At 41.8% G+C, this 26,650-nt stretch overlaps 1 protein-coding gene across 3 annotated transcripts in view; it reads right to left on the reverse strand.

Moving 5' to 3' along the window:
- Positions 1-26,650, reverse strand: part of AATF (apoptosis antagonizing transcription factor) — a 108,020-nt gene that overhangs the window by 32,766 nt on the left and 48,604 nt on the right. The window contains exons 9-10 of one of the 3 annotated variants that reach the window (XM_070390515.1): positions 5,092-5,159; positions 3,084-3,164 (exon numbers count right to left, since the gene is read on the reverse strand). In XM_070390515.1, the coding sequence (XP_070246616.1) occupies positions 3,084-3,164; positions 5,092-5,159 (149 nt within the window). Of the gene's footprint in view, positions 1-3,083; positions 3,165-5,091; positions 5,160-7,256; positions 7,489-16,270; positions 16,625-26,650 lie in introns of those variants that run through there. The other 2 variants (XR_011468060.1, XM_070390516.1) reach the window with 2 other exon arrangements.

Below are 26,650 nucleotides of genomic sequence, written 5' to 3' on the forward strand. Positions count from 1 at the left end.
GACACACGATTATAGATATTTGCCCTAGCAGCTTTAAAACTCACAAAAATACAATAATGAAAAAAGACATCTTTTGCTCTTTTCAATTCTTTTAAAGACCATATATTTGCAACAGCAATGCCAACAGATAAACACAAGAGAAATCGAAGAATCTAACACTTTCAAATGTTTATTATGTACCAGACATATACACATTATTTGAATCCTCAAATCAAATCCATCCCTCAAACCAAATCAGGCTTCCTTGGTGGCTCAGACAGTAAGTAAAGAATCTGCCTGCAATGCGGGAAACCCAGGTTTGATCCCTGGATCAGAAAGATCCCCTGGAGAAGGGCATGGCGACCCACTTCAGTATTGTTGCCTAGAGAATTCCATGGACAGAGGAGCCTGGAGAGCTACAGTCCATGGGATCACAGACAGTTGGACACGACTGACAGGCTCACTCACTCACACACACACACACACACACACACACACACACACACACACACGGATTAGTATCTCCACTTATTAAATGAGTAAAGTGATGCTCAGAGAATAAAGAGCAACCAACATCATACAGCCAGACAGAGCCAGTCTCCTGACTGAAATCCTGGCTCCTCCCTCAAGAGAACATTTAAAGCCTCACAGAGCTATTAATTAATTAACTAACTAGAAGTATATTTGATCTACAACACTGTATTAGTTTCAGATACAAAACATTGTGATTCAACATTTTTATAGATTATACTCCATTTAAAGTGATTATAAAATAATGGCTATACTTCCCTGTGCTGTTCAATTTGTCCTTGCTGCCATTGTATTTTGTACACAGTAGTTTGTCTTTTAATCCCCATATCCCCATCTCACCCCTCCTTCTCCCCACTGAGAGCCACTCATTTGTTCCCTCTGTGAGCCTGTTTCTGTTTTGTCATGTACATTCATTTGTTTTATTTCTTAGATTCCACATGAAAGTGATAACATACATAAGGTATATGTCTTTTTCAAAGTTACAATTTTAAAAGTGCAGTATTGGAGAAAAGTCTAATCTCAAAATTAAAGAACAGGTATTTATTCAGCCTGATCAATTACAAAGTACTAGGAGAAGGCAATGGCACCCCACTCCAGTACTCTTGCCTGGAAAATCCCATGGACAGAGGAGCCTGGTAGGCTGCAGTCCATGAGGTCGCTAAGAGTTGGACACGACTGAGCGACTTCACTTTCACTTTTCACTTTCATGCATTGGAGAAGGAAATGGCAACCCACTCCAGTGTTCTTGCCTGGAGAATCTCAGGGACGGGGGAGCCTGGTGGGCTGCAGTCCATGGGGTCGCTAAGAGTCGGACACAACTGAGTGACTTCACTTTCACTTTTCACTTTCATGCATTGGAGAGGGAAATGGCAACCCACTCCAGTGTTCTTGCCTGGAGGATCCCAGGGACAGAGGAGCCTGGTAGGAGGCTGTCTATGGGGTCACACAGTCGGACACGACTGAAGTGACATAGCAGTAGTAACATTCTTCTTTAAATCCTATCAGGGATGGGGGTACAAAAGAGACAGGTACCAGTGAGACACGTCCGTGAGTGAGCAAGTAAACGAACATTCCAGTAGGAGACTGATCCAGTCTTGGGATAATAACAGCAGTAGCAATGATAGGAATAATGGCAAAGACACTTACATAGCGCTTGCTACGTCCCGGTTGTTGTACTGTGTTAGTCGCTCGAGTCGTGTCCGACTCTGTGTGGCCCTTGTGGACTGCAGCCGCCAGGCTCCACTGTCCCTGCGATTCTCCAACAAGAACACTGGAGTGGGCTGCCATGCCCTCCCCATGCTGTGTTTCTGGTGCTAGTCTAAAAGCGGTACATACACGTACTCATTTAATCCCCACAGCAACCCTACAAGTCTGGTACTATTATCACCCCCATTCTACAGATGAAGAAACTAGAACAGAGAGTTTAAGGGTCTTGCTCAGAGTAACTACTAATTGGTATCAAAGGTGGGATTCAGACTTAGGGAGTCTGGCTCTTGAGTCCATGCTCTTAACTGGTAGGTACATTGAAAACAAACTTGGGAGAAGCAGAAAGGTTTGGAAACTTCAGCACATGAAAAAAGTTAAACAAACTGTAACAATTTAAGATTCAGATTTAAGAAGAGTGACTTTCAGTCAAAAGATAATGAAAAGCTACTTTGCACTTCTTCAAACTTAAAGAAAAATAAGCATTTCCTGATGAGTTCTGTTAAATACTAAAACAGGTTAATTAAAGTAGTAGAATCTGCTTCTCTGAAGATACTTAAAAATGAGATAGATCCACATTTGTCCAGAAATAATTTTAATGACAGGCAGGCTCTAACAAAAGTGTGGGATTAGCTATCTGCCTAAAACTGGCCTAACACAATGAGTCTAAGATTTTTTTTTCAATGTGCACTTGAATTACAAGTAGTTTCTTCGACACTGAGGCCTTGTGTGAGTGATATTATGTAATATATAAAAATAGTTACAAGGAATCTCAATCTGAAAGCACACCAATGTCACTTCTACTCTGGTTCCTTGTTTCCATTCTTTTTAAGACTTTCAAGGGCTCACAGGTTTGAGGGCTCTCCTCCACTCAGATATGTTTCTATATTCTCATAAAAGTTCCACTCCTCATCTCATTTAAGCACAGTGTTAACAATCTCTGGAAGCCTTTATTTTTTATCTTTTTAGCATACTAGGTACATGTATGGCATCATGAAAATGGACCAATATAATTCTGCTTAAATAAGACTCCAAAGTACAATTTTTACATTGTAATAAGGAAATCATTTTTCAAAACTAAGGCAATTTCAATTCTCTTGTCTTCTTTTTTGATTATGTCTCTTTCAGGGAAATACAAATATTATTCAACCTATTCATTCACAGCAGTAAAACAAAAAGTAACTGACACTATCTTTCCATTTCAGAGTAAGAAAAACTGAATCTGAAAAAAGCCTCAAATATTGCTCTAGTGATTTTTCTGCTCCTTAAACATAGAATCATCAGAAGAATAGAAAAAAATGTCATAGGCAACATGCAAAAGAAGTAGTAACAACACACAATGTTAACATCTGTTCTAAAAAGTAACTCACCGAAGTTTCCTTCCTTTGCTGGCTTTTCTATCTACTTTCTTGTGGATTTTGCTTCTTAGCTTCTGGATTGCAAGCCACTGCCTGGGAAATTCACAAGTGATATTATGCATCATCAACAGAAATAGTTACATGTGTTGACAAATCAGAATTTTTCTCACTAACAACGCTGCATAAAGAAATCATTCAACCTACACCAAGCTCCTCAAGACAGACTGGGGCCAAAGCGACTAATTGATTGAAGAGGATTTGTGCAACGGTAAAAAAAACAAATGGCAGCTGGGAAATTCTCCAGCAGATTTGGTGAACAACGCTCCTTAGTATGTGGAGTTACTGTGGCAAGCACTAAATCTACCAGTCTGCAGGGAAACCTATCGCACTGAGTGTAGGTGCTTGGGTTTGCTGCTGATGTTTAGCTGCACAGCCTATTCTATGACTAATATTGCACCTGCTGTTTGGTTTGAACATGTGAATTCTCTAAATCTAATTTTCCCATTGTTAATACCCAGCTGCTTTTCCTTGTGCTTTCCATTTTTTCTAAGTGTTAAGAATTATCTACTATTGATACTAGTTTTATAGTCATTTTATTTAATTTTCATTTCAGCTACATTATTTCAGAATGTGTTGCTAAAAGTGCTTCCCCCCACCTCCAAAAAAATCTCAATACCAGGAGCCCCCAAATAATCTCAATACCACTGTCACACCGAAAAAAAGTTAAATATCAAATATTCAGTCAGTCTTTGAATTTTCCAGATTGTCTCAATTTTACAGTTGGTTTGTTTGAATCAGGATCCAAACAAGAGTCATATTTTCAGCAAGTCATTTTAAATTAAAAGAAATTCGTTTTCAAATAAAGGATACTGGGCTAAGAAAATCTTCATAAATTGTGTATATGAACAAAATGTGGGGGGAAAACAGAGAAAGAGCAGCAGCTGGTCATCTTACCTGACTCAAATGAAAGTTCAACATCAAAAAAAAAAAAAATCTAGGGAAATCCAATTACTGTAATCTTAATATAATCTTAATTACCATAATCTATTTTATTGTAAAGTCAGATAGATGTACAATATAATCACCACTTAAATGCAATTTGCTCGATCACATTAAATTTATAGTGAACAGCTCTCTATAGCATTCCAGTGATATACAAAATATTAACATCCTATCCTAATTTTCAAAGGTTTTACTCACATAAAATTATTTCATCAGCACAAATTTTTCCTTGTGATCTCTCAGAATGCTGCTCTTCCCCAGAATCCCATTCTGACACCTGCAGCTTTGGTTTCCATTTATGCTCTTGCAAGTTACGGCTCATGGCTATTTAAATGTACACTATTCATTAGGTAGCACTTTAAATGTCTTTTTTGTTTTCCAACCACAGGATGAAGCATACACACAAGGGTCTTCCTTCCTTCACTGTGTTCCATCCTACCCTGACATCTGGGCAATGCTGCCGAGGTCCACGTCTAATTCTGCGGCAGCTTTCACTGAAGGGGCAGAGGTCTAAATGAGAGCAGACTCACAGAGCGAGGAATGGGTTGTGCCCAGTGCCAGGTCCTGACAGCTGAGAGCACACATTTTTATCCACTGATCAGAGACTGATACAGATCTAATTTCAATGCAAAGAGCTTAAAATGGACTTTGTGAAACAAACCCTAAAATAAACCCTTTACAGGTAGATATTTGGTAATCTCATTCAAATTGCCATTCAAGTTATGGCAATGTAGAGGAAACAATTTCCATCACTTTGTCTGTCTAGCTCTTGTTATCATGCTTAACTTTTTTTTGCTGGCCACGTCACACAGCTTACAGGATCTCAATTCCCCGACCAGAAACTGAATCCTGGCCAAGGTAGAGAAAACCTGGAATCCTAACCACTAGGCCACCGAGGAACACCCAGCTTTCATAATTATAGAACCAGTCGTTGCCTTGGAAGTAGAATTAAGGGGACTCAGATGGAGAAACTATTACACAGGCTGCCTATATGAACAGAAAGCCATATCCAAATTACCTTCCCATGGCCACCTGATCATTGGGGTCCAAGGAGCTGGTCTTCCGTTCTATGAGTTCTCGGAGAAGCTAGGGGAGAAAGGAAAGCAGGTGACTTATTTATCATCTCCCAGCACCAACTGACTTTAAAAGGGCATTGGAGGAATTCTGAATGGCACAGTGACAGCTCTGAAACTACAATCAATAAGGGACAACCCAGTGGCAAGAGCATGACCAAATTCCCATTAACCCTTTCATATTTATACATCTTTAAAAAGGTGGCTATTGCAATAACTGAGAGCAGAAGTCCATTTGGAAGACTTATTGTCCCGCAGTTCATCTCAAACGGATCAATGAGTATGCAACATCCCCTTCGTTGTTTTTATGATTAGTCTTGTCCTCCTTGTTGATATCAATGGAGAATCTTTAAAAGGTCAGGTGGGAAGGGCTGGGTGGCGAAAAGGAAAATGCATCGGCTTCTCACCCACAAGATAATGGTATGTGGTTAACTTCTGACCTATAACCCCAGCAGTCAGGATGGTCTTCTTTAGGCAAAAAGCCTTTACTGGATATAATTAGAACTGTGGACTTTCTGCTCTTGCCTTCCATACCTGATACTCTACCATGCTTATGAATAAATGTTTTAACCATGCAGTCTGCAAAGCAGTGCTCAGTTGCTAAGTCAGATCTGACTCTTGCGACCCCACAGACCGTAGCCCGTCAGGCTCTTCTGTCCATTGAATTTTCCAGGTAAGGAATACTGGATCTTCTGAATACTTGAGGGGATCTTCCCAACCCAGGATCAAACCTGCATTTCCTGCATTGCAGGCAGATTCTGTACCACTGAGCCTCCTGGGAAGCCCAACCATATATGATACCAACACATATACAGTCATAGTAATTTTAAGAGGGAACCTAAAGAAAGTTGTACTCTGAACACAACCCAGAGAGCCAGTCTCTCAGTGCACACAACTAACTCCATGGGAAATAAACCACTCTCCAGCTCTCCTCTTAATCCTGGTTAGTCCCCCGAGTGCAAGCTCCGTCTACTTCTCTAGCTCTCACACACAATGAAGAATTTGCATTGGATCTTAAAAAGTCTTAGCTAGGAGAAGCAATAAATTTAAAAGTTAGACATTAAAGGAGGAGAATTTCAACTTATAATAATAAAACTAGATTATCATCTCTCCTATACAAGTGCTATGCGGTGCAGGGAAACAGCAACAGAGATTAAAATTCCAAAAAATCTTCTGAAAGAAATCCTAAAAATAAACCCCTTCCGGCTTGTCACCAGTCAAGAATATAGGTTTGACTTTAAAACTTGTTTCTTCACAAACATAAGTAATTATTTTGTAGGTAAGGCACAGAAGCAACATATATATAGTTCACCAAGTTAAACAGTCTAAGTCTGAGGGGAATAAAGAAGGGATAAATTCCTACGAAAGCAGTTCAGTTTCTAATTGTCATTTGCTTATGTAAGTGAGCACTGGGAGAAGGAAAACAAATCTGTGAAAATATTCATTTCCATATAGGATGAATCTTTATTGCAAAAGGGAAAAGGCAATCTCAGTCGCAAATAAAAAAACACCCTGTGCTGTTTTTTCATTTGCTTATTTTAGACATTATTACCGTAGCAATTATGTTTAAAAATGTGGGGACCGGAGGCCTCTGTTTTATTATCACTGGAAAACAGCAAGCTATTTCTCTGCCCTGTTTATCTGATTGACTCCCAACATCTTTCTGGCAGCCAATCTATCAGTTTATCTCCCCTACTTCATCACAGTCACTTCTGGCAGCTAGATACAAGATCCAAATCCAGTGTTACACAGACGTTCGACACAGGAGCCCCGTGTAACATGCTACTCTGTAAACAGCTGCCCTTAAGGCTGAGCCAAAATGGGCTCTGGTTCCTAGTCAACATCCTGTCAAAAGCAAGGTTGCGCAGGCAGAGGAAAGACAGCTTAACAAAAAAAAATTTTTTAAAGAAAGAAAAAGAATAAAAAGGAAGGAAAACATACTGATGAATCTGTTTGCAGAACAGCAATGGAGACGCAGACAGAGAACAGAGTTATGGACAAGGGTGAGGAGAAGAGGGAGAGGGTGAGATAAACGGAGAGCAGCGTGGATGAATGTATATATGTAAATAGATAGCCAATGGGGATCTGCTGTATGACTCAGGGAACTCACACTGCACTAGTTGCTCAGTCCTGTCCGACTCTTCGTGACCCCATGGACTGTAGCCCACCAGGCTCCTCTGTCCATGGGATTCTCCAGGCAAAAACACTGGAATGGGTTGCCATTCCCTTCTCCAGGGGATCTTCCCAACCCAGGGATTGAACCTGGGTCTCCTGCATTGCAGGCAGATTCTTCACCATCTGAGCCACCAGGGAAGCCCCAGTGGGGCTTATTCTGTAATAATCTAGAGGGGTGGGAAAGGGCGGGAGGTGGGAGAGAGATTCAAGAGGGAAGGGACATATGTACACCTATGGTTAATTCATGTTGATGTGTGACAGAAATCAAACCAATATTGCAAAGCAATCATCAATCTGTTAAAAATATATAAATATTTTTTTCAAAAAAGGAAGGAAAATAAATAATGGAATGACTACATCTCATTGCCCTTACCTTGTTCCAGCCATGTAAGAGAGAACAGCCACCATTCCTGGTTTTCCTAACGGTCTCTGATCCCTTGAGACTGGGGACAGCCACTGGGAGCTCAGGAAAAGCTGCCCCAGCACAATGGAGACGGCTGGAAACAGGAGCCCCACGCCCGCAGCGGGGGTGTGACACGCACAGCAGTCCCTGCGATTCCAACACCAAGCTGGTGCAGCATTTACTCTCAAGCACCCTGTGCACTTTACATATTCTGGGTTGCATTTTCATTACCTTGGTGCTTTACACAGCTATTCTTAGTCACTTGTGGTTAGGAAGAGAGTTTTACTGGTCTGTCTGGCTGAATCTAGGTTATCCATGCAGCCCGATGAATTTATTCAGTGTGAGAAGACTGTGTTGTGTGCAAGGCAAGAATAAGAAAGCAGCAAGAAAATTCAGGTAAATAAACTCTTCTCCTGGCTATTGCCATTTCCCACAGCTCTCACTAACACTAGGCTTAAATTTAATCAGGAATACTGCTTTCCAAAAAGTTGCTGAAAAATGAAGTTTTAGGGATACTGATGGAAGAATTTAGCTTTGCCTCTTAGTTCAATTTTTATGGCTTCACTTAGGAACAAACTTTTCCATTAAAATTAAGGTTTGTGGTAGTTACCAGAGGTTTTCATTTCAACAATAATGATACAGTATCTGTAATTTTCTATGTGATCTGGAAAATGGAGAGGTGTGTGAAATATTTTTGTTCTAGTCTGTTCTCTAGTTCTAGGGGAAAATCATACATGTGGGTGGGTTCCCCAGTCAGCCCACAAAAACCTATGTGACCCATAACCACGTATGCAAGGAATGACATTGACAGTACTATCAGAATCTAACCAGCAGTTACCATATTCTGCCTGGAAAAAGGCATGCTGGAATCAGTTTAAAATGGCAGGCTGAACACATTGGTTTATCTCGTCTCCCTTCTCAACTCCTCCAAGAGACAGTAGAGGAGGAAAAAGTAAAAAGATGTATTAACCCACAAGGAAAAAAGAGGAAAGGGAGAGCTAGTGAGAGTACATTTTCACAGAATTTTCCAAGATAGTCAGGAGATGAAGAGCAAAAAGGAAGTTATCGCCCGAGGGCCCACAGGCAATGAAGGTGAGTGAATCAGGCCCATGGAGCCCCCATGAGCAGGAGCTCAGAGGGCGGCTCCCCTAAAAGGAGGGCAGGGGCAGAACCATGGGGCCTTATGGAGTGTCCACGTGGCCAAGTGACTGTCCACCGGGGCGGGGGGGAAGGAGGCTCGATTCTCTGGAAAAACGGAGTCACAGAAGCTCCAAACTGAGAGATACGAAGCACCGAAGGCTGACGTCTGGGACCTTCTGTCTCCTTCCCCACCCTGTGCCCAGGACACTGTCACCACGTGACAAGTTCCTAGGCAGAAGAGCAGGGGAGTGTTTTCTGGAGAAACTGCATGGTCATCCCCCAGCTCCCCAGAAAAGAAGATTTCCAAGTTCTGAGAACCAAGAGGTTACCAAAATTACATACAAAGGAGACAGAAAGCTCCACCCAGGTTTCAGAGATACTTTAGAATGCTGTACTCTGAAACATGAAGCGACAGCTAAGGATCACCTGCATCTGAGGAAAGCCTCAGACAGAGACCAAAGCAAACGGGAAAAAAGCAACTTAAGAAAGCAATACAAGGAACAAACAAAACACACCCAGACAAAAGAAAGAAAAGAAAAAGAACTCACAATTCCTCCTCCTCCTCTCTGAGGACACCCTCAGAGAAGTGAGAGAAACATACTTCCACAAGAATGGGGTGCTGTGACAGAAGAGTACAATGGGAGACTGAACACAAGAAACATTTAACATTTGCAACAGAACTGGAAGACAAATGTACAAAAATCTCTATCTCTTGATTATTTGTGAAAGAAGAAAATAACTTAGAGGATAATCCAGGAAGTTAAACACCTACCTAACAAAAAAGGCTGGGAGAAAATTATTAAAGAAATAATTATGAAAACCTCCCCAAATCGAAGGACGGGAATGAACTAATAACCACCACCCAATGCAACCTAGTGCAATGAAGGAAAAAGAACCTTTCATAAGACACATCATCATGAAATATGGAACTCCAGAAGCAAAGAAAAGATCCTAAAGGGTGAGAGGAAGAATAGGTCACATGTAAGGAAGGTGACTATATGGCCCCATCTACCACAGAGAGTCCTGGCTAAAGTCTCCCGTCCTGCTATTTCTTCAGGCTAGCACCTCAAGGGTCCCAGTCTTGACAATGAATTATACAGTCATCCGAAACCTTAAGGAACATAAATCTAAATGGGATTAGACATCTCAATAGCAATAACAGATGTCAGAGGACAGCAGAGCAAACCCTTCAAAATGCTGAGGAAAATGACTTTCAACCTCAAGTTCCATACACAGCCAAAGCACTAACCAAGGATGAGAGTTCATAAAGCATTTCACACAGGCAAGGACTCAATAATTTACCTTCCACAGGCTCTTTCACAGGAAGATGTGCGTCAGTAAAATGAGAGCATGTGGCCAGAAGGACAAAGACAAGAGGTGTCTCTGGAACCCTTTTTGCACGTGCACTGCCTGGAACATGCTTCCCTAACCACTAACTGGCTTACATCACACCCTCCACGTGTGTACTCAGTCGTGTGCGACTCTTTCGTGACCCCATGCACTGCAGCCCACCAGGCTCCTCTGTCCATGGGATTCTCCAGGCAAGAATACTGGAGTCGGCTGCCATACCCTCCTCCAGGGGATCTTCAGATCCAGGGATCAAACCCATGTCTCTTGCATCTCCTACACTGGCAGGCAGATTATTGACCACTGCGCCACCCTCTCTACCTCCTTGCTAAATCTCAGCTCAATTACCTCCGTTCTCAGGAAAGCCTCTCTTAACTGCAGCCCTCCATACACATCCACATGATATTCCTGATGTATTTAATTTATATTTTATTAGTGGAGTACATGATTAATGTCTATTTCCTCCCCTAGCCGACTGCTTCACAGAAAGCAGAGAATGTAACAGTGTGCTCACCACTCTATCCTGTCCACTGGCCCACTGAAGGAGCTCAATAAATACATACATGCACAGAGTGAGGGAATTGTTTCTGGCAGAAAATATCAAATTTTTATTTACTTTATCACACACACACACACAGACTCCTTTTGTTTTTAAACAAAAGCAATCATACTGTGTAATACCTTGCTTTTAATCCAGAGTACCACTATCTACTTAAGCAACTGGGGAACCTCTTGGTTTTCAATCTCTTGGCACTAATGGTAAAGAACCTGCCTGCCAGTGCAGGAGAAATAAGAGACACGGGCTCGATCCCGGATTTGGGAAGCTCCCCTGGAAGAGGGCATGCTAACCCACTCCAGTATTCCTGCCTGGAGAATCCGATCAACAGAGGAGTCTGGCGGGCTGCGGTCTACAGTGTCTCCAAGAGTCGGACAAGACTGAAGTGCCTGCACGATTACCAGCACCTCCTCCTCCTCAAACAGCATTCTCTTTCCTCCACGTCTTGCACAGGGCCTAGAGAACTGTGTGGTTTAAGTGCGTGGGGATTACCCTTTTTTCAACCATCCCAAGAGAACCTGAATTTTTTAAAAAACTACTTAATCCAAATGAATGAAAAAAATCTCAAAACACTTCTCATTATTTTACTGTTAAAATGATGTCGATCTTGCCTCCGTCTTGGGTCTCATTTCCCAAGGGAGAGAGTTGGTTCTTCTCAGGAAAAGAAGAGCGGGAACAGGTCTTTTGCTCTTCCTCTAACCATCTCCCCCATGCCCCGTCATACACTGATTCTTTCTGTAGTATCTTCAAGTTGGTCTTTTTACCAACTTGTGTCTTGACATCTTTGTAATAAAGGTGGGAATCCATTTCATAAGTGTTTTCTGCTATCAGTGTTTCTTTTATCAGTCTGTCAAATCCCAGTTGCAGGTGCCCATCTCCCACCTTCTAAGATCTAATGATTCTATGTATGAGTTTTCAACTCTGCCCCATGGTTCAACGTAACTGTGAACACCGCCCAGTAAGTCTGTAAAATGCCATGGCTGTGGAGTCTGACATACCTGGGCTCTGTGCCCTTTATTAGATGCGAACTTTGGGACAAGTTATTTGTCCCTTCTGAGACTCGGTTTCCTCATAATAACTGTACCTCATAAAGTTGATTTGCAATCTTAAATGATGATAAAAGTAAAGCACTTTGCAAAATGCAAGTGTTCAATAAATTAAAATACTGTTGACATCAGATAATGATACTCAGAGATAAAGACAGAACTCAATTTGGGACAAAAAAATTCCATAGCTGAATCACCACAGCTGCTAACAATAACAATGAGCAAATATGATAATTCAAAGTTCCTTTCTACTGATTGCCAACAGTGGATAACAAATAGGATGTGTAACGAAGGAAAATCAGAATGAAAGGGAGAAAGTGTAAAAAGCACAGAAAAAACTCACAACAGTAGTAAGTCAATACCTGAAAAGCAGACTGTTATTTGAAGGACTTTTTCCAAACCAAACCATGATTAATTCAGGCACAAGTGATCCTCTCCTTTACCATTTATTCTATTAGGACAACTAACTGCTCTTCGCTCTCCAGGACCTGCACCCACCCCCCATCACCCTCTGCTCCCGCAGCCACCCCTCCACCTCACCTTCTGCAGCATCCTATCCACCCCTCTACAAAGGCCTCGATCAAACGCCATCACCTCCCCGCAGCCTTCTCTGATTCTGCCAGACCGTTAAGAATCTCCCTTCTCCTGAATTCTTTATCACTCCCTCGCCCAGCACTCTGGTTGTTTACAGCGCCTTTGCTTGACTGTAACCGTCCTGGGGGTAAGTAAGTCACAGTCTCACTCAAAATTCTCTCCTCCTTCAGAACTCTGCACACTGCCTTGCTCACAGTGACTATTCGATAGTATCTCTGAAAGGAAAGAGTTAAGTTCTAGATCTTTGGATCAAAGATGAAAAGCATCCCACTTCTGCAGCGGCAAGTACAATATTTACAAGAATAATATTAATAACAGAGAGAAGCACGGAGGGAAGTCAAATGCGTGAATAAAAACCCGAGTGCATCTTCCTACTGAAGTTCCAGATAGCCCACCTTTGGTTACTAAAATCAGAAAATGTACCGCTCGAGGCGACCGCTGAAGAAGTCAGCCTTAACTCTGCCTCACTGCCCTCGGTCTTTTAAGGATTTGATTAGTTTTTCCACTTTCTGATTCAGCGTTGCCTCGTGCCTCCACTCCACAGCTGGAGCTAAGGCCTGTGATTTGGAAGGGATGATAAATTCATTCGCTGAGGAAATTCACACTGTTTCCTCAGCACAAGTTCTAAAATATTTCGAAGGCCGTAATATTTCACCAGGCCTGGCCATAGGGGTTAAAATTTATTAGTCAAAACAGAAAACTTTCTCATCAGACCTTATATATTCCATTAGGCATGATATATAGTGTCTCCCAATGTCTAATTATTAACTAGAAGTGTAAGTAAATCATTACCAGTATTCAGCTCTGATACGTGAAGACAGAGAGAGAATTAGGCAATTTGACTGCTAAAGAACTTGCTTTTCCTTTCTTCTTCCCATACATAAAAAAAATTTTACAAGGATTAAGTGACTGTATTAAGCCATTCTTCCTAATCTATACCAAAAGGGACAAGGTACCAGGAGTGCTATTGTTTAGAATTTCCCACAGCCCCATTTCCAGGATTCTGTCTCCTGGTAAACGGATAGGCGTCCTGGTGTGTGCTTGTGTGTGTATATATATATATAGATATATATATATATGTATGTGGTTTTTTTTCCTATCTATAAAATAAAAGGTGAGGAGAGGGGTTATACATCCTTTTGGATACTAGATCAATCACTGACTATTTCTGGGCATTATATGGTATTCTATTGTATAATGACACTATGCTATGCAACATTTGTATTCAAAGAATGAAGAGGAAGTCGTTCAGAACTAGAGACTGTTTTGCTAAAAAGGCTTTACAAGGAACCAAGAGTGCAGTGCTAACCTATATTCTGCATTATGTCCTCTAAGGATTAAAAGCCCAGAGGAAACAAACCTCAGCCTCTCCTTCCAGGATTCTCCCTTTAGCCTGCAGACTCCAGTATTCCTCCCTGCTCAGATCAATAGCCCATTGATCCTGCCACCTTTTCAGCATGCCTCCCCCGCTCCTCCTCACGTGCTCGCCTCTCTCCATACTCATGGGCATGCGATGCCACCGTCCACCAGGACGGTCACTTCCGGTAAACGCCCTCAAGTCTGCTGCGAGCTGTCCCTTGGTCATTCAGATCCACGGTCTGTATGCCATACGCTCCCTCGGGGACTGATGTGTCCTGGAATTCAGAGCTTTTGGGATTTGGGGGAAGGTGATGATACAGTGTATGTACCATAAATGCCCCAGCGAAGCCTGGGGCAGCACCCCAAAGTCAAACACATCAACACCTCTGCAGCAAAATACATGAGTATCCCCACCTAGTGGGATAAATAAAGCCTCACAGGTTAATACGCAGGCTTCCCTAGTAGTTCAGTTGGTACATAATCTGCCTGCAGTGGGGGAGACCCAGGTTCAATCTCTGGGTTGGGAAGATCCCCTGGAGAAGGCAAAGGCTACCCACTCCAGTATTCTGGCCTAGAGAATTCTATACTTTGTGACTATGGGGTCACAAAGAGTCGGACACAGCTGAATGACTTTCACTTTCATAGGTTAATACGGCTTCAGAACCATTCAGATGTTGCCACCAAACTTACAAAAACAAACAAGCACACTACTGTAAGTGTTCGGTGTCAGAATTGCAGGTGAGGGATTATGTACCTGTATTTGCTTGTTAAATCTCAGTACCGCATCCATACGGCTGCAATGAGTGGAGAAACAGACAAGATGGACTGAACTGGTTCCACTAACCTTACACAGGTCTCCAGTGCTCCCAATTACACTCTCCTGCTCTGCTCGAAGACTCTGCCGTATCTTCTCTTTTCTCAGACCTCCAGACCCTGCACTCAGGTAAGAACCTCACATACTACCCTCCCCATAGCTCCTTGGGAACAAGAGTTCCTACACTCTGTCCTCATGCCCATACCTACACAAGAGCTGCCCATGAGACCAACCCCTCTGTGTACCAACCTGTGTACACAGCAGCAGCCACTCTCACCTCCTTCCTGAAATGTGCATGATGCCCTCTACGGGATCATTTCCATCAGAAAACAGTATACAGGATCCCTGATTGGGGAACCAAGATCCCACAAGCAGCTAAGCCTGAGGGCTGCCACTACTGAGGCTGTGGGCTCTAGAGCCCACGCTCCACGACAAGAAGCCTGTGTACAGCACCAAAGACCCTGCACAGCCTGAAAAATAAACAAAAGGACGACAACAAAAGCAACATACAGAGGACATCTACCTGAAACCCAAACAAGAAACCCACTCCTGACCCCTGCTGCCCATTTCTCCCCTTTAGGGCAAGCTTTCTCCAGACTGTCTATGCCGCCTCCAACTTTTCTCCCTCCATTCTCTCTTGAACCTGCTTCAACACTCAAACAAAACAGTTTCTGTGAAGGTCCCAATGGCTTCCACGTTGCTGAACCAAATAGCCAGTTCTCACTCCTTACCTTATTTGATCTATCTGCAACATTCAACACAGTATGTCACTCTTTTCTTTAACAGAAAAAAAAACCTTATTCAGATAAAATGCACATACAATAGAGCTCACCAATTTAGACTATGATTCAATGGTTCTGTATATTCACTGAGGTGTGCAACCATCATCACAATCAATTTCAGAATATTTTCATCACTGTCAAAAGACTGGCTTTTTTTTCATCAGCTACTCCCATTTCACCCCCAATATTGCCAGCCCTAGGCAACCACCTATCCACTTCCTCGCTTCTATAAAGTGTGCCTATTCGGAGCATTTAATAAATCATACAAATATGGTCTGTGACTCTCTTGTTTCACTTAACTTACCATAATGTTTTCAAAAGTTTACCATGTTGCAAGTTTCAGTCCTTCATCCTCTTTATGGTTGAATAGTATTTATTATATGGATATACCACATTTTGTTTATCGGTTGATGGTCACTTGGGTTGTTTCCTTTATGGCTATTATGAATAACGCTACAGATATTCTTGTACAAGTTTTTGTGTGGACATACGATTTTCATTTCTTTTGGGTGTAAACCTCAGAGTAGAACTGATGGGTCGTATGGTAACTCTATGGTTGACCTGAGGAACTACCGAACTGTTTTCCATAGAGGCTGCGCCAATTTATATTTCTACCAACAGTGTATGAGGGTTCCAGATTCTCCATATTCTCCCCAAACTTGTTATCATCTGTCTTTTTTGATCATAGCTATCCTAGTGATCAAAGTAGTATTCACTGTGGTTCTGATTTGTATTTCCCCAAAGACTAGTAACGGTGAGCATCTTACTAGTCGTTTAAATACCTTCTTTGGAGAAATGGTTATTCAGATCATTCGCCATTTTTTAGTAGGTTATTTGCTTTTATTATTGAGTTTAAGAGTTCTTTATATATTCTAGATACCAGTCCTTTATCAGATAGACAATGTAAAAATATCTTCTCCCACTCTGTGGGTCTTTCCACTTTTCCAGTAGGACCTCTTGCAGCTCAAAAGTTTTCAATTTCGATGAAGTTCAACGTATCTGTTTTTATTCTGTTTTGTCACTTGTGCTTTTGTGGTCATACTTAAGAAACTATTTCCTAACCCGAAGTCATGAAGACTTACTCCTGTGTTTTTTTCTAAAAGTTTTATAGTTCGGTCTCTTATGTGTAGGTATATATCAACTTAAGAGTTAATCTTCGCGTAGGAATGAGAGAGGGCTCTAACTTCACTCTTCTGCAAGTGGGTATCCAGTTGTCCTAGCATTATTTGTTGTAAAGACTTCTCACCGCTGTCTTGGCACCCCTGTCGAAAATCAATTGACCATAACTGTAAAGGTTTATTTCTGAATTCTCAATCGTATTCTATTGATCTAATGCCTAACCTTATACCAGTACCACAACATCTTAATTACTATAGCTTTGTAATAAGTTTTGAAATTAGGAACTATGAGTCCTCCAACTTTGATCTTTTTCAAGATTGTTTTGGCTATCCTGGGTCTTTTGTATTTCCATATCAATTTTAGGATCTGCTCATCACTTTCAGCAGAAAGATAGCTGGGATTCTGATAGAGATTGAGTTGAATCTGTATATCAATTAAGGAGTACTGTCATTTTAACAATACTTAAGTCTTCTAATCCATAAATTAGAATTTTTCTAATCCATGAAATGGGATGGCTTTCCATTTATCTAAGTCTTTTAAAATTTCTTTCAGCAAAGTTTATAACTTTTTGCATACAGGTCTTTGGGCTTCACAGGTAGCACCAATGGTAAAGAATCTGCCTGCCAATTTGGAGATGCAAGAGACACAGGTTCAGACCCTGAGCTGGGAAGATCCCTGGAGTAGGAAACGCCAACCTGCTCCAGTACTCTTGCCTGGAAACATTCCACGGACAGAGGAGCCTGGTAGGCTACAGTCCATGGGGTCACAAAGAGTTGGACATGACTGAGTGCGCACACGCACACACACGACACACACACACACACACACACACACACACAACAATGTAAGTCTTTTACCTCCTTGGTTAAATTTATTCTCGGGTATTTTCCTCTTCTGGATGCTATTGTAAATGGAATAGCTTTCTTAACTTTTCAGACTGCTTACTGCTGGTGTAGAGAAACACAACTGATTTTTTTGTGTTTATTCTGTATCCTGCAATTCATGATTGAGTAGTTTTCTGGTGGCTTCTTTGGGATTTCTATATATAGGATCATGGCAACTGCAAATAAGAGATACTTCTACTTCTTCTTTTCCAACTTAGATGCCTTTTATTTCTTTCTAACTGCCCATGCTAATTTACTCCAGTACAATGTTGAATATTAGTGGCAAGAGCATCCTTGCCTTACTTCTAATCTTTGGGGAAAGTTTTCTGTCTTTCACCACTGAATAGGATGTTAGTTACAGGTTTTCACAGATGTTCCTTACTAGGTAAGGAATTCTCTTCCATCCCTATTTGTTGAGTGTTTATCATAAAAGGGTGTCAAACAATTTTCTGCATCTATTGAGATGATCATGTTTTTGGCCCTTATAACATTTGATTACATTAACTGAGTTTTGATGTTCAACCTAGATGCCCATCAGCAGATGAATGGATAAGAAAGCTGTGGTACATATACACAATGGAGTATTACTCAGCCATTAAAAAGAATACATTTGAATCAGTTCTAATGAGGTGGATGAAACTGGAGCCGATTATACAGAGTGAAGTAAGCCAGAAAGAAAAACACAAATACAGTATACTAACGCATATATATGGAATTTAGAAAGATGCTAACAATAACCCTGTGTACGAGACAGCAAAAGAGACACTGATGTATAGAACAGTCTTATGGACTCTGTTGCAGAGGGAGAGGGTGGGAAGATTTGGGAGAATGGCATTGAAACATGTATAATATCATGTATGAAACGAGTTGCCAGTCCAGGTTCGATGCACGATACTGGATGCTTGGGGCTAGTGCACTGGGACGACCCAGAGGGATGGTATGGGGAGGGAGGAGGGAGGAGGGTTCAGGATGGGGAACACATGTATACCTGTGGCGGATTCATTTTGATATTTGGCAAAACTAATACAATTTGTAAAGTTTAAAAATAAAATAAAATTTAAAAAAAAAAAAAACAATCTTGAATTCCTGGGCTAAATCCCACTTAGTTATGGTATATAATTTTTTTTTTTTTTGGGGGGTGGGGGGGCTTTCCTGGTGGCTCAGACAGTAAAGAATCCGCCTGCAATGTGGGAGACCCGGGTTCGATCCCTGGGTTGGGAAGATCCCCTGGAGGAGGGAATGGCAACCCACTCCAGTATTCCTGCCTATGTGTGTTGCTGGAGTGAGTTGGTTAGTAGATTGCTGACTTTTGTATCTCTATTGTCGGTAGTTTTCTTTCCCTGTGACATTTTTGCCTGGTTTTAGTATCAGGATGATACTGGATTTCCTCCTCCTTGAATCACTTTGATATGAAACCTGGGAAATCACTCCTTTATTCTCTCTCACCTTCTCCAACACCTATACTAGATCCTCTTCATCTCCCCAACCTCAAAATGTTGAATGCCCCAGGATGTGGGCTTTGCATCTCTTTCTTTTTTTCTCTCCATTTTCAATCCCTAGGTGATCTCATCCAGTCTCATGGTATTAAATACAATCTATATGCTGATACAATCTATATTTGGTATTAGATATACAATCCATATATGGTATTAAACACAATCTATATGCTCTCAGATTCATCTCTTCAGTTCAGACCTCTTCATGAACTCCAAAATTATATACATAACTACCTCCTCAACAATTCCCTATGACTACTTCAGTGATATCTTAATATAACCAATTTGGAATAAAAATAATTAAAGTCAGCATAGGTCCATGTGGTCGGGGTGGGGCTGGGTGTGGAATCTAGTGTAACCGAAGCTGAGTTCCAATTCCTTCTCCAAACTAGCTTCTCTCACACTGTTTGTCCCCAGTTCAGTAAATAGCAATTTCATCCATCCAACTGCTCAGACCAAAATCCCTAAAGTCATCCTGGATCCCTCTCTTCCCACACTGCACACACAATCCATCAGCCAAACCCATCAGTCCAACTTTCAGCATAAATTCAGAGTCCAGCCACTTGTCAGCACTCCCTCTAAAACATCGCAGTCCCAGCTACCGCCATCTCTTGCCCGGACTATCATGAGAGCCTCCTGTTTCCTGCTTGCCACCCTGCCTCCTTAGAATTGATTCTCAACACATCAGAGTGATGCGTCAAAAATATTAGTCCAATCATGTGACTCCTCTGTTCAAAACTCTTCAGTGGCTTCCTAGTGAAAGCCAAAGCCTTAGGATGGCCTACAAGCTCCTTCAGGACCTGGCCTCCCATTACGGCTCTGACTTATGGCTTTCCTATCCCACTCTTTCTTACCTACCCCACCCCGGGGGTACAGGCCTCCCTATTCCCTAGAACACACTAGCCTCGGCAGGGCCTTGGAGCCTTTGCACTCGCCATTCCCTTTCCCCCCAGAACTTTCATGGTCTGGTGTGCACTGCCCTCAGGGCTCTGCTCAAGTATCACTGAATCTCCCGACCATCCTACCTGAAAACAGTAACCATCCCGTCCCTGTCCTAGGCCCCTTCATCCATACCCAGTTTCACTGTTTTCCACTGCAGTATCATCCTGTTTCTAAGACTGAATGAATGTTTCTAAGACAGAGGGCAGGCCTTTGCTTTGTTTCAGCCCCTCACAGAGCTCCAACAGACCTTTCTGTGATGATATGTGTATGTGTGTGCTCAGTCCTGTCTGACTGTTTGTGACCCCAAGGACTGTGGCCTGCCAGGATCCTCTGTCCATGGGATTTCCCAGGCAACAATACTAGAGTGGGTTGGCATTTCCTTCTCCTGGGGCACTTTCTGACCCAGGGATTGAACCCAAGTCTCTGGTATTGGCAGGTGGATTCTTTACCAATGAGCCACCTGGGAAGCCTCTGTGATGATGTAAATGTTCGCTATTTGCATTGTCCAGCACAATAGCCCCTAGCATATGTGGCTACAGCTCTTGATATGTGACTAGCATGACTGACAGACTGAATTTTCAACTTTATTTTAATTAATTAGCTACAACTGAAATTTAAATAGCTACATGTGGCCAGTGGCTACTGCATCAGATAGCACAGCCTAGAGCAACAGTTACTCGATAAATACATAGTTGATATTCACATATTTGCTGAATCAATTAATGGAAGGAAGAAAGAAATCTGAAAGACTTTTCTTCTCAACTTTTTATTACAGAAAATTAAAAAAAAATACACAGAGGTAGACTATGGCAAAACGAACCTTTAAGTACCCATCACCAACCTGAATGCTCTCCCCTTCACCCCCGGCCGGGAGCAGGAAGGTTTTATTATTACTTTCTGTAAGCAAGGGGAAGATCAGGGATCTTTCCCAAAGCAGTATCTCCCTGAAGGCTTCTCTAACCTGAAATAAGTTTCAGTGGATATCAGATTTGCAATACTGGCTTCTAAAAATCACTAAATTCTTGGAAAATAGTGAATTTATAATATTATTCAGAGTTTATATCTAACAGCATGTCTTAGGGTCTTTTACAAGTTACTGAGACATGACTTTAGGAATTAGGAGTCTGTTGAGAGAAAAACCTGTGTGCCAACAAGTATGTGAGGCACATTTGTGATAAGACAGCACTACAGAACTACATGGTTTGGTTTTGTTTAAACATTATTTATTTATTTGGCTGTGCCAGGTCTTAGCTGTGGCATGAAGGAATTTTAGTTGCGAAATGTGAACTCTTAGTTCGGCATGTAGGATCTAGTTCTCTGACCGGGGATCGAACCCAGGCCCCCTGCATTGGGAGCTCAGTCTTAGCTACATGTATGTTTTCATATCAAGGACCTGATTGCTCTCGTGCACCATTTATTTTCTTCATTTAAATTTTATTAAAGTCATACTCTGAAAGAGGAGCTATCTGACTACAAAATTGAGAATTCTGCTCTTGTTAGGACTCCCCCTGCTGGCTCAGACCTTAAAGAATCCACCTGCAATGCAGGAGACCCAGGTTCGATCCCTGGGTTGGGAAGATCCGCTGGAGAAGGGAATGGCTACCCACTCTTGTATTCCTGCCTGCAGAGGAACCTGGCGGGCTACAGTCCATGGGGTCGTAAACAGTCAGACATGACTGAGTGACTAACACTTTCACTTTTGCTCTCATTAGATGACAAATTCCTCGGGCAGGGGTTTGTCTTATTAGTCTTTGTAAAACCAGCATCTGGTATAGCAATTAGTGAAAGAAGCCCATAACCGCATGAAAGTGACACGTGTGAACTGTCACAGTATGAACAAATATTCTGGATCTTCAGTTTCCTAAACAGTTATGAATCTGAAAAGAAAACACTCAAATGGACTTTTAAGTGTGTCAGGTCAAAAGGCAGCGTAATATGCTAGCAAGTCAGGACTTCGCTGGTGGTCAAGAATCTGCCTGCCAATTCAAGGGACACAGGTTCAATCCCTGGTCGGGGAAGATCCCACATGCCTCAGAGCAACTAAACCCATGCGCCACAACTACTGAGCCGGCATGCTGCAGCTACTAAAGCCCCCACACCAGACCCCGCGGCCCCACAACTGGAGAAGCCGCTGAATGAGAAGCCATGCACCGCAGCCAAGACCCAGGGCAGCCACACGTAAGTGAATAAGAAATAAGAAAATCAAACAGGGACTAACACCACCTGGATTTAAGTGTCTAAAGACGAGACGATCCTACCCTAGTCCCCTAGGCTCCAGTATAAAGACAGTTTGGAATGGACAATTTTCAGAGACACTATCTAACTTCAGAGCAATTAGGTTCTATGCTAGATCTACAATACACATAATTTTTAAAGCTGTTTATTAACTTCCCCTTTTATGCTAAGTCACTGTCCCTATAATTTACTTTTACAGTAAAGCTTTAAGGAGCTACATACACTGAATATAATTCAAAAACAAGACGACACCAGGCCCAGTTTGGTGAACAGGTAGTGCCCCCTTTCTAAAGTGCCAAACTCTTCGCTGGAGTCTACTCAAACACTGCTGGAATCCTGTGTCTAACACTTAACCAGCTCACACTGGGTTTAACATGAGTATAGAAAAGGCAATTTTGGCCACATATTTGCCTAGTAAACTACCACGGGACCACTTGCATTTGAAAAGTTTCTTCAATGGTTTGAGGCCAATTCTTCTTTCTTTCCTAGCTGGCTCCATCAAATGGAGCCTGTTTTAGGCTTTGTTCTGAGGTTTTACCTTTGTCTACACGAAGCAGTAGAACCAAAGTCATGCTCCGGTGTTTTTTTAAAGCAAGAGAACTGAAAGAAATGAGGGCCAGGCGTGTGTGCCTTCCCTTGACGCTGCTGTTTGATGAAATTTCTCGACCTTGCATTTAAAATGTGGCTTTTGTGTGTGCAGGCTCCATAATAGCAAGCCCACACTAGCTATCAAATGCCAATATTGATACTATCTTTGGGACTAAACACTGACAGACAGACAATGGAAACACAGAAACTAGAATGTATCTCAAATAAAATTCTTGTATAGATTCAAAACATAATCTTGTAATTATTAAAACTGGGGTTTAATTAGACATTGATATTGGTTTGGGGTTTGTTTTTTCAACTCCTTTATTACATCTTAAGAAACCTAACTGATTAACTCTCTGCTCTAACTTCAGCCATAATTTCAGTTTTCAAAATTATGCACTTCATATATACATCCTCTCTAAAGTCACCAAGAAGATATACATGTAATAAATTTTATCAAACTTTTAAGAAACACTATCCACATCTCAAATAGCAGCAACATCTCAAAGTCAAACTAAAAATGAAATACTGCTCTGAACAGATCTGTTTTCCAGCAACAAATTAAAAGGAGTAGGTTCCAATCAGACTTTAAAGCATATTCTCAGCCATCAACCGAACCACTGGAAAGACACATGCCAACAAGAACACTGTATGGCCGTTAACCATAGGAATGGCCTTACACATCCCTTATTCACACTACAATCTAAATGCATACAATTAAAGCTACCCTATCAGCCATCCATATTAATCACTCACCAATTTAACTGAAGTAAACCATGTCAGAAAGCTTGCCTCTTCTCTATTTCTTAACATTATCGACTTTTAATAGTTCACTGAATTAGTAATTACTTGTTTATGACATTATCAAATGTCTTAGACACATATGTCCAGCATGTGGCAGGGTCAGCTATAGACATGTCCTGATGGCAGATGAAAGGAAAAATTTAACCCATCAAAGTGGTCATCAAAAGAACAGAATCTATTATGTCTTTCTCCAGCTGCTCTTGGTTAAATTCAAAGTGACAGGACAAACCAAATCAAAACTAAACAGAGTTAGAAGCAACATATGAAACCCTAATGAACCCTCAGAAATCCAGGTATCGACCCGTCAATATCTAAGCTCAATTAGTCCTTTCAGAGCAAAATACCTCACGAGGTGACAAGAAACTAATTTGAGGTCTCGGCTATGAAAAGAACAAACCCAGTCACTTGCCAGGGCGCCACCGCCAGCGAGGCCATGCTCCAGGGGCCACACGCCGCAGCTGAAGCCTGTACACTCAGAGCCTGTGCTCCATACCAGGCGCCACCGCGAGGAGTCCACACACCACAACTGGGGAGCAGCTCCCGCTCACTGCAACTAGAGAAAGCCTGTGGGCAGCAATAATTTAAAAAAAAAAATTTTTTTAATGCTTTAAAAAAAACTCAGTCACTTTATAGTCACTTTATAGCTTATTGCTGAGTACAGTCATAGCTCAACCTGGGAATCCTGGGAGGATGAAATGAAGACATGAGTCAAGTACCTGTCTAATCAGTCCAGGAACTGGCACGTTACTAGTGTTCAGTAAACATTAGTCCTTCCTCCGTTCTTTGAGAACTCAGGCCTATCGAGTCAAAAATCAACTTTAAATGGCAATATAGACAACATATCTTAAAAGCTGCTGCTGCTAAGTCTCTTCAGTCATGTCCAACTCTGTGCAACCCTGTAGACAGCAGCCCACCAGGCTTCCCCGTCCCTGGGATTCTCTAGGCAAGAACACTGGAGTGGGCTGCCATTTCCTTCTCCAATGCATGAAAGTGAAAAGTAAAGTGAAGTCACTCAGTCGTGTCCGACTCTAGCAACCCCATGACTGCAGCCTACCAGGCTCCTCCATCCATGGGATTTTCTAGGCAAAAGTACTCGAGTGGGGTGCCATAGTCTTCTCCAACCTTAAAAGCACTTAATGTCAAAAAAAAAAAAAGTTGCAAACGGGATCATGAAAATGAACAACAGACACTGAAAACATGGCCCTTCCTTCATGGTCATTTGTAACCTTCATATTTTATGAAATAATCTCTAGGGATGAACTCTAACAACACCTGAGCCAGATGGGAGCTGATCCCACCAGCAAGTGAGAACTCAGCAACGTTTGAAGCCTGTCAACAGTTTCCCTCCTAAAATCGTCACCACTGGGCACACTCCGAGCTTTCAGCAACTCCAAACAAATCAGGAACACAACTAGAAGGTTAATTGTTTTCATTAAAATTGTTAAGAAACCAGGAGTTCAATAAATCATTTGCCTTCAAAGGGAGAAAAAAATTACTTTCTAACACAACATAATGTTTCTTCTGGTTCTAAGAAAATGAAGCTCAGTTATTTACAAAACGAAAAGCATAATACTATAGTGAAGTCTTCCTGTGGCTCACAAATGAAATATTTAAGAAACAAAGATATGGGAAGAACAGGGCTTGGCCTAAAAAATCTTGGATCGAGTACTAGTATGTGACTTTCAGTAAGTTACTTAATGTCTCAGGGACTCATTATTGTGAGGTTCTTTTCAGCTCAAAAGAAGTACCATTACAGTATCTGATACTCTCCAGTCCTCTCCCTACTCCATATGTATTTGCTTATACATACACATACACACTCTCATGTACCTTTATTAAATAACACAGACATATTTTTTAAGTTGTAGTGATTTAAGGCCCATTATGAAACAAAGAGAGTGAGAGTGTGTGTATTCTGACCCTAAACACCATTCTCAGTGGTGAGGGCCATTTACACAGCCTCGAGACACATGACTTAACCAAGTAAGCCTTTAAACCCTTACAATGAAACATTAAAATTCAATGTGGCTATAATCTCTTCCTTACAAAACATGGACCCAAAGAGTCTGGCTTCAAGTATGGTTAAAAAAAAAAAAGGCGAAACGTTATTATATTCACCACCAAGCTCTTCCAAACAACCCACCGCATCAAAAAACACAAATGAAAACTCACAGCCCATTATAATACATTGTACCACTTCTGAATGCAACACTTAGCTCAGGCTTACTACCCTGACAAATAAAGGAAAGCACTTTATGAAGCCAATTTAATTGGGAGGTGACAGGAAACATACAGCCATTTTCTTTAGCCTTATCATTGAATTGGCTTCAGCTCCAATCTCTGGTAAATCCCACTCAACAGAAGAAATTAACCAGGTCAGCAGAACAGGTGCTACGTTGTGTCTGTCAAGGGCCTGGCATCACCACAATTACTTGCACACAATGAAGCGGTAATCTTTACAGATCATCTCTCCCAAGAAGCATATTGGGGGAGGGGGAGGAAAACTGAAGGCAGGCGGGGGATGGGGTTGGGGGGAGGGGAAGTAGGGGGGTAGTTCGAAGAAGAAGAGGAATAGGAGGCAAAGAGAAAAGGCAAGAAAAGAAAATGAATGTGCAGCTGCCTGGCGGCTCAGCAGATGTCGACTGTGATGTACGAGGCTGGGATAAGCTGTCGTAGCCTGCTGCCAAAGAGTGGTAAGTGATTAAAGCCTGCACACTTCTAAGCACCATATTTAGAATCTGCGGGGCTTCAAGCCTTGCACCCATTCCTTGCTGTGCTGCCAGATGTTGGCAACTGGTCCAGCTCCTACTGACTGTGCGTGGATGGCAGCAGTTGGTGCGGCAGCAAAGCAATCTGGAATGCTTCCGGAGATGCTGTACATTCACAAGTGTCACCCATCATTCACCTTTACAGAAGGCTGAAACAACTCCAATTTGCTGCCACTTCCCTCTTGGGAAACAGCCAAGATAAAGTTGTGCCTGGCAGCCCCATTTGTTTCACTCAGGTGTTTCAGCTGCTTCGCTGACCTCTATTAGTTTAAGTTTTAATTTAGATTAACCCCAGCACCCCAATTAACCAGCAAGGGGAAAAGCGAAGATGTGACTAGTCATAACTGAAATCAGAATTTATCGAAGTTAAAATTATTAATTGGGATGAAGGGCCAATCAAGTAATGCTATTTCTTTTTAAGCAGACCTCCAGGCCAAAAAAAAAAAAAT

The sequence above is a fragment of the Bos mutus genome, chromosome 19 (assembly GCF_027580195.1).
Source record: "Bos mutus isolate GX-2022 chromosome 19, NWIPB_WYAK_1.1, whole genome shotgun sequence".
Taxonomy (NCBI): Eukaryota; Metazoa; Chordata; class Mammalia; order Artiodactyla; family Bovidae; genus Bos; species Bos mutus.